At 56.8% G+C, this 8449-nt stretch overlaps 1 protein-coding gene across 1 annotated transcript; it reads right to left on the bottom strand.

Annotated features, from left to right (window-relative positions):
* Positions 1–1108: 1108 nt before the first annotated feature.
* On the bottom strand, positions 1109–8315 carry CYTIP (cytohesin 1 interacting protein; the record flags this gene model as incomplete). The annotated part of the gene is made up of 8 exons (XM_084209749.1): positions 1109–1873; positions 2353–2419; positions 3236–3305; positions 3465–3558; positions 3674–3776; positions 5817–5871; positions 6672–6721; positions 8184–8315. 8 exons carry the CDS (start codon positions 8313–8315, stop codon positions 1401–1403), a joined length of 1044 nt encoding a protein of 347 aa, XP_084065875.1. The 3' UTR covers positions 1109–1400.
* Between the last annotated feature and the right edge of the window lie 134 nt (positions 8316–8449).

Here is an 8449-nt window from a genome sequence, read left to right as displayed (position 1 = left end):
CATCCCCCCTGACTGTTCCCCATCCCCCTGACTGTGCCCCAGCCCCTCTGAGTGCCCTTCATCTTTCCCAGAGCCATGCCATATTTCCAATTACTTAATCCTTTCCACAGAAATTACAGAGGCCAGTACTGACTCTTCTGTCTCAGCAATGTTGGTGAATCAGAGAAGTTTTGGGAACAGATTGTTTTTGTTTGGAGCTCATCTGGCAGGGAAGCTGCTGGATTTATCCTGTGGTCTCTGAGAAGCCTAGAGATCCCTGGCACCTGAGGGTACAACTGCACAGGCTGCCTGGGCAACAGGCGAATGAGTCACCCAAGGTCTTTGAATTATGTTTAAAATGCTTCCAGTTGTATTTGAAAAACATCATTAGGCTGCTCAGGCTGAACAAACAGCCTTTTCTGTGTGCTGAGAGGGAGCGAAAAAACTCTTTTTCTTCACCTCTGTGCCCATGGTTATTAATCCCCACTTCACACACTCACTCTCGTGTGATCCTTGCTGCCTGAAGCCTCAGCTCCTGGGGAAATAAACGTGAGCAGGTGTGGAGTGCTGAGAGCAGTGGGAACGCGGGATCAAGGGGCAGCTCCCGCAGCCCTGGGGCACTGGTGGGCAGGGTCCCAGCACGGCGCTCCAGGGGGGTCCCTGGGTGTCACCAACCTGCCAGTGCAGAGCAATCCTGCTCTCCCCTGCAGGACAGCCCTCTGCCTTTCCTCCCTCCTGCCTTAGGGGGGTCAGCCCTGCTGGACACCCAGAGCTGCTTGGGGCAGTGGCACAGACACCCCTCAGGGCTCTGCAGAGCAGCCTGGGGACATGTGCGTGCTCAGGAGGGTCCTCTCCACTCCACATCCCCTGGAATGAGACATTTGGCACAACGGGGGAAATCAGCACCTGGCAGAGGCTGCAGCTGGCCAGACCAAGCCAGCTCTGGGTTATCACATCGTTTGTACAACGGTATGCAAACCTGGCAGAGCTGTTTCATTCCAGAACACCCTGTCCAGGCTCTCTCTGCCACACACTCCGGGCTCCATCCTCTTCCCATGGGACTCTGCAACTGGTTTGAGTAGAAGCGCTCATTTTATTGAAGACCTTTGGAAGACACTGACTCCGGTAACAGGAAATAAATAGCTATCAATTTCGCATTCAATTAAAAACTGTTATTAACAGTAAAGTTCGCTGAGGAAGTTCTGCAAAGGTTCTTCACATTTTGGAGTCACTCATTTTTCACATTAATGAAGAGGTCCGCGGCGTGCTCTGATTGAAAATGAAAATAATTAGGACCCCAGAGCAGTGTGACTGGGATCAGAGCTGGTGTCTGGGGGAGTGCCCTGAGGTGCCACCACCGTGCACCCCAGCAGGACAGCCCCAGGCCACAGAGGCCGGACATCGAGGGTGACACTGTGACATCAGACCCGACTTTCTTCCTCTTCTACTGCCCGGTGAAAGCCCGGGATGAATTTCAAGAGATGCTTCCGAACACTGGCTCTGCGGCTCTTGCGCGGGAGGGTGCCGAAGCTGCTGGAGCAGCTGCTGCTGTCCCAGAGCGGGGACGCGGAGCCGCTGCTGGCCAGGCTGATGCTGCGGTGCCGGCGCACGGAGCCCCGGCCCGCGGCCCCGGCCGCCTCCCGCGGGAACACGCAGTCATCGTCCAGGCTGGACTGGCGGCTCAGGCTCTCCGCAGCCGAGTCCTCGAAGGCGCTGCCCTGGTAGAAGCTGTCCTCGCTGCCCACCGTCATGGAGCTCAGGCGGCTGCGGGAGCTGCTCTCGCTGGAGAAGCGCGGCTTGCCCGGGGAGAAGGGTCCGGGGGAGCCGCAGCCGCCGCCCGAGCGGGGCTCTCCCGGCTCCAGCGCGCCCAGCAGAGCGTTGTCGTTCACCTCCCCTGGAAGCAGGAGCCAGAGAGCAGCGTTGGCCAGCCTGCCCCTCGCCGGGAGCAGCCCCGGGAGGGTCGTGCCCAGCCCCTCGGCACCGGGAGCAGCCCCGGGAGGGTCGTGCCCAGCCCCTCGGCACCGGGAGCAGCCCCGGGAGGGTCGTGCCCAGCCCCTCGGCACCGGGAGCAGCCCCTTCCCACGTGAGCAGCTGCTCCGGCTTGTGAGGCGCTCCCGGCACCCTGGGCAGGCCATACAAAACCCAACCAGGCCCCTTCCCCGGTAAAGCCAGTATAAGAATGGAAAAAATTTTACCACCCACGTGAACTCCCAGCCCAGGACTGATGCAAAGAGCCCTTGGTCCAGCAGCAGCCAAGGCCATTGCCCTCGGCACAAAAGCGTCCCCAGGCCAGCCCCTGGCCCTCCTCAGGAGGGAAGGGCAGCCAGTGCCGGGGGATCGCAGAAGGGCTGCGCACAAGGGCCCCACACGTACCGTGCAGCAGGAGCCGCTCCCGGGCCAGCAGCGCCCGCAGCTCCCCCCACCGCTGGTGCAGCGCCCGCTGTGGGGACAGGGAACAGCCCTGTCACTCCAGGGAAACAAAACAGTCTGTACAATACAGGCCACCCACGGGAAACACCCAGGTGCGCCCGCCAGAGTTTGGCAAATTTCTTCCAGAAAACCGGGGTCGGCTCCTGTCTGAGGTGCTCTGGCCAAAGCACTGCCAGGTCCCATTTGGGAAAGGAGCAGCCTGGAAGCTGCCTGCAGAGCATGGACCCACCTCCACCCAGCTGTGGCAGTGCCAGCGCCCTTCTGCAGCCCTGCCCAGCTCTGGAGCACCCAGCAGAGCAGGCACCCCACCTCTCCTCACAGCGTGGGAATGGCACAGCCACCCCTGCCTCCCCTGGGAGCACACCTGGAAATCCTGACAGCCCCAGTGCCACCAGCCACCCAACACCAGCAATGCTTCTTTCCCTCTGCTGCAGCTCCCTCAGCTCCCCTCCCTCAGCTCTGGGGGTGAAACAAACCGCTGCACAGCTGATTAAAAATGCCAAACAGGTGAGGAGGCTGTGCCTGGGGACAGCCACAGGAGGCACCTCCCCATCAGTCCAATGAACTCTGTGCAGATTCCTACGCCCAAACTGACCAGCCTAAGCTCCCGTGGGCAGTCCTGGGGTTGTAACCACATTTCTTCTCTGTTCCTGGTTTCCAAAAAATAATATCAGGGGCACCAGGGCCGGGGTGGCTGGGGGGGCTGGCAGCATGGGTGTCAGCCCTTGCCAGGACCCCCTGTCCCATGGACACCCACCTGCCCCCATCAGCAGTGAACCCACAGCAATCTCCATTTGGCAGGGGAGCAAACAATCAATCCCATTACCTTGAGAGCCTGCAGTTTGGTCTCCAGCTCCATTTTCCTCAGGAACAGGGCCCCGTTGACAGTCTCTAGCCTGCGGGAAGGTGATGATGCCCTGAAGCACAGAGGCTCTGCCCAGCCCAGCCCTTGGGATTTCTGTTCCTCAGGCCGTGCAGGGCTGTGGGGCAGCACAGTCCTGCCTTCAGTGGCAGAGGAAATGAGGCCAAACCCCGACCAAAGGAGAGAGACCCACCTCAAGTAGTTCCCTGAAGACTTTATCAAGTCCACTATTTGCTTGTGACCGAAGCCCTCGATGTTCACGCCGTTGATGCAGGTGAGGATCTCACCTGCCAGACACACACAGAGGCCAGAGTGGGCATCAGCAGTCCCTGCCCACCTCCCCTGCTCCACGGGAACAGCAACAGGCACACGGGAGGATCAGGAAAACCCAGGGACAGTTACCAGTCTGGAGGCCGGAGCGGTGGGCAGGGCTCTCCTCTTGGATTCTGCAGACACAAGTGCACACCACCAGGGAGAAATCATTTTGGTGTGGGAACCTAATAGTCTGTTAATGCCAAAGGGACAGAGTTACCAATCCTGGAGCCACGAAAGCCAGTTAAAATTCAGTACTTGTTCAATGAGACAGCTGTGATGAGCAGAGTACATTACACACAAGTGAGATCAAAATGCTATAACCCAAGAATTAAAAATGCACTTGTACAGCAGAAAACAGTAGACACCTGACAGGTGCCTGTACACAAGGTTTGGGGAAAAAATCCCCAACAAACAAACCAAGTTTTACAGCAAGCTGGTTATTCAGCATTAAAAACTCTGTAACTTCAACCAAGAATATGTCAGCATGGGTGGGAATGGCTTTCTGGAAAGATTTCTCATGTTCCCAGGGGAGCATGACAGGATGGGACTGGGGCTTTTCAAGGGATTGACTCCTATTCATTGGGAATGCTGTGTGGAGTCAGCTGCTGCTACCAGACAGCTCCGTTGGCATGGGAACTGAAAAGACAGAAGATTTAAACTTACTTTTGCTCTTCTGGCCTCTGGAACTTGTCACCCACACACATCCCCACACTCCTCGAAGAGCTTTTTATTCTTGACTTGCACATTTAACTGACCATTTAGTAACTCTAACTACTTATGGGTGCTGACATGAGTTCAGAAAAATGCAAAATCCGCTGCCGCAGCCTGTCCGGGTCCGGGGCAGCAGGGAACCTTTTCTGCGACATGCAAATACCACGTCTGTTTCCTGGAAACCTGCCACAGCTGCTTCTAACCCAGAGACAGCTCACGTTGGACTCCCAACTTCTCAGCCAGTGTGGAACAAAGGGATGGAGGCCAGGGAGGTTCAGAGCTCCTCTGCCAAACCCCCCCGTGCCTTGGTGATCGCAGCCCTTGGACTAGCAGTAAAACTTGTGCCCAAACTAAGAGTGACGAGTGAAGCACGAGCTCCCTGCAGATGTAGACCTAAAGTTTCATATCCTCTTGTTCTTCTTTGCCTGAATTTATCTCCTAGTGATGGAACTGCAGCTTCTAAACACCTCAGTAGCTGACAGATGCTGCCTTTCTGCAGCCCGGGCTTCCTATGAAGTGCTCATGCTGAATGTATGTTCAGGAAGAAAACGTGCCAAGAACAATTATTTTTAATCAGAATGCCACATTTAATGAAAATCTGCCCTGACAATCTACACAAAAGCCCAATAATTGACTCAATTATCCTCCCTTCTGAAAGCTCTCCTCTGTTCACAAGCTGAGTGCTGACCCTCTCATTAGTCACAGACCCAAATTGGGCAAAGTTAAGCTTTTCCTAATACACTAATTTCACAGAAAACACTTTTTCCCTTTGTGTGCAGACAGAGGAAAGCACTTTGAAAGTGCCCTGCTGATGGCAGGCAGATCCCTCTGCTCCCAAACTACATCCCTTTATTGCTGGGATAATTTTTAAGCTACAGCCAGAATTTTAGCAGATCTGCTGATTAGGAGTTACCTTTCTCACAAAAACCCACAAACACAGAATCTCCCACTAGCAGTACTCTAGATAACATTCTGGGTCTCCTGCTTGATGACTTAGTGATTTCTACACCAAACAGAATCTCTTCCTATATGATTTAGCTCCTGCCCCAAAAGTCATGCTTAGCAGGTATTTATGGAAAAATACTGTACATCTTCTTGAAAAGCACTTATCTCTCTGTGCATATTAAAGGAGGTAGCAAAACACCAGCATAAGGTAATTTTTAAGAGAGTTTTTTGATCTTTCTCGCTTGAAAATATTCTCATATGCAATTCTCCCAAAAATATTCACGTATGGAGGTAAGAAGGCACTATCATTGCCTTTTACTTGGATTTGGATGGGATTTCTCCTGCATTCAACACTCTCACCTGTGAGAAGGCCAGAAATTCTTGTCTGTGACCTTCACTATGAAATAACCCTCAGAGAAACATCCCTGCCTTGTATGAGTGCTGAAAGCCCTTCAGATTCCACCGGCTCTGACAGACCCTTCCCCTGCTCTGGCCTGCCCTAGCTGCTTTTGGGGATATGGCACTTCAGACTCGGCACCACGTTTTGTTTTTAATGAAACAACTTGGGTCTTACCTGGATTTCAAACCCAAACGTCTCTTTATCTTCTTTCAATATAGCAAAGAGGTTCCTGCAGGAGGAGCACACAGAATTCCATGGGCGTGTGGGGTGCTGCTCATTGGGGGCCTCATTTCCACCCAAAACAGGGGTGTCCTGCCACTGTCCCTCCCTGTGCCTTGGGGTGTCACCACACTGTCCCTCCCTGTGCCTGCAGGGTGTCACCACACCATTCCTCTCTGTGCCTTGGGGTGTCACCACGCTGCAGGGTGTCACCACACTGCCCCTCCCTGTGCCTGCAGGGTGTCACCACACTGCAGGGTGTCACCACACTGTCCCTCCCTGTGCCTGCAGGGTGTCACCACACTCTGGGGTGTCACCAAGCTGTCCCTTCCTGTGCCTGCAGGGTGTCACCACACTGTCCCTTCCTGTGCCTGCAGGGTGTCACCACACTCTGGGGTGTCACCAAGCTGTCCCTTCCTGTGCCTGCAGGGTGTCACCACACCGTCCCTCCCTGTGCCTGCAGGGTGTCACCACACTGTGGGGTGTCACCACACTGTCCCTCCCTGTGCCTGCAGGGTGTTACCACACTGTGGGGTGTCACCACACCGTCCCTCCCTGTGCCTTGGGGTGTCACCACGCTGTGGGGTGTCACCACACCGTCCCTCCCACAGTGGTGCTGCCTGTTCCCATGCCCAAGCCAAAGGTCACAGCTGCACCTGCCCGTCCCAGGTGCTGGGTTCCACTTCTCTTCTCTCACTCTCTGCCTCACACCCCAATCCCATTTGGGCTGCCACAGTTCCTGGCACACACCTTCCATGCAGAATAAGCCAGGAGCAGTGACTCTAGAACCACAGAATCACAGAATCATACCTCTGTGGCTTGGAGGGGTCGCCCAAGGAGCTGGATCTGGCCAGGGTGAGCTGTCACCAGAAACAGGAGAGGAAAGGCATCAGTAGGTCTGTGGTTCTTTGAGGCACACAGATAAAACCGGCAGTTTAGAGAAGAGCTAAAAGCAGCTGCTGGCATCCCACCAACGCCTCTGCCTTGGTCAAAAGAGAGCTTGAACTTTCTGACCAGGAGGAAAAGCATCTAGAGGTCAAATCCTCCTGTCAGAGGCTGGGGCAAGCTCAAAGCACATATCACATCTCTGTTGTGCCAAGAGCTCATCTCACTTTTGTCCGTTTCCTGTAAAATTGTGTGGGTGTTTACAAACTGAACACCTGCCAGGGGAGGCACACAGCACCCCAGGGCAGGGAGTGCACCCCCTGAGCCCTGCAGTGTCTGCACAGCACCTCCCAGCCAGGCCCCTGCTTCAGGTCAGGGACACCTGTGCCTGGAGAGGTCCATGGGAAGAGCCAGGTCAGTGTCAAACATGAGCTCTTCCCATAAAAGTGAGCCAGGAATAAGGAATCCCCCTATCAGCGAGGTGTTTGGAGTCAGCAGAGCTGAATGTCTCTTCAGCAGGATAAAATGGTGCCGCGGTGTGACCTGCTGCAGAAACAGCCCCTTCGTGGACACGGCGCATTTACTGCCGAGGGACAAGGGGAGGAGAGGGAGGCCGGGTGTAATCCTTCTGGGGGGAGATGAGAGGGCTTGGGCGAGGGAGCCCTGCCCTGGGCACGGTCCCTGCAGTGCGACCTTGGCCCTGGGTAGCTCAGCTTTCCCAGCCACAGCCAAGCACAGCACTGTCCCCTCGCCACTCCCGGCCCCCGAGGGCTCCCCCTCCCAGCGCCGGCTGCAGCTCTGCCTTGTCCCCTCACACAGGTACCACGGAAAGGTTCAGGGCCCCTCTGCAGCCGAGCAAAGCAAAGCCTGCAGTGCACAGTTATGGCAGCAGATTTTCTGGTTATTCTTTCAAACTATCCCGTCCCACAGACACTTTCTGTTCGGGCTCCTTCGTGTCAGACAAATAGCCCAGAGCTGAACTGCTGACTGACGGCTGACGGCCGCAGCAGCACGGTTCTGTGGGGACCCGGGGGAATTGTGCTGCCCTGTGCTGCTCTGGGGAAGAGCCCAGCGGCAGAGCCAGCCCCAGCAGATGTACAGAAACACCCCCAGATGCACACGGAAACGGCTCTGGTGTCACTGCTGCCAGCCTCGCAGGACAGGGCAGCCAGGCCACCTGGCCGAGGTAAATGTACATTTGAAGGAGCTCCCAGACAGCACAAACCGTCCCTGGCTCCCAACAGGGCTGGAAACGGAGAGTTCAGCCGGGCCGGTCTCTGCTGCCACCGCCCTTGGCAGCCCGAGCATCCCTGGCTCCTCGCAGAGCTCCCCGCACCGCCAGCGCTGCCAAAGTTCCACCGCCACCCCAACCCGGCCCGCGGGCACCCTCCCAGCAGCCCGGCCCAGGAGCACGGGGAGCCCGGGGGCAGCCCGTACCTGCCTGCGCCCGCGGGGCAGCGTGCCCACCGTGCTGGCCAGGTGCTGCATCCTCCTGCCGTCCGCGGGCAGCGCCGGCTCCTCGCAGGAGCTGGAGCTGGAGCTGGGCTGCAGGAGCCGCCGCAGGGCCATGCCGGGCTCGGGGCAGATGCCGGGGCTCAGGGCGAGCGCTGTGCCGCGGCGGGCTCCGGGGAAGGCTGCGCCATGCCGGGCTCGGGCAGCGCCCGGGGCTCAGGGCGAGCGCCGTGCCCGGGCCCCGCTGCCCC

Source organism: Fringilla coelebs, assembly GCF_963513975.1.
Source record: "Fringilla coelebs genome assembly, chromosome: 7".
Lineage (NCBI taxonomy): Eukaryota > Metazoa > Chordata > Aves > Passeriformes > Fringillidae > Fringilla > Fringilla coelebs.
The sequence above is the reverse complement of the archived record's forward strand: the minus strand, read 5'-3'. Positions and strand labels throughout refer to the sequence as shown.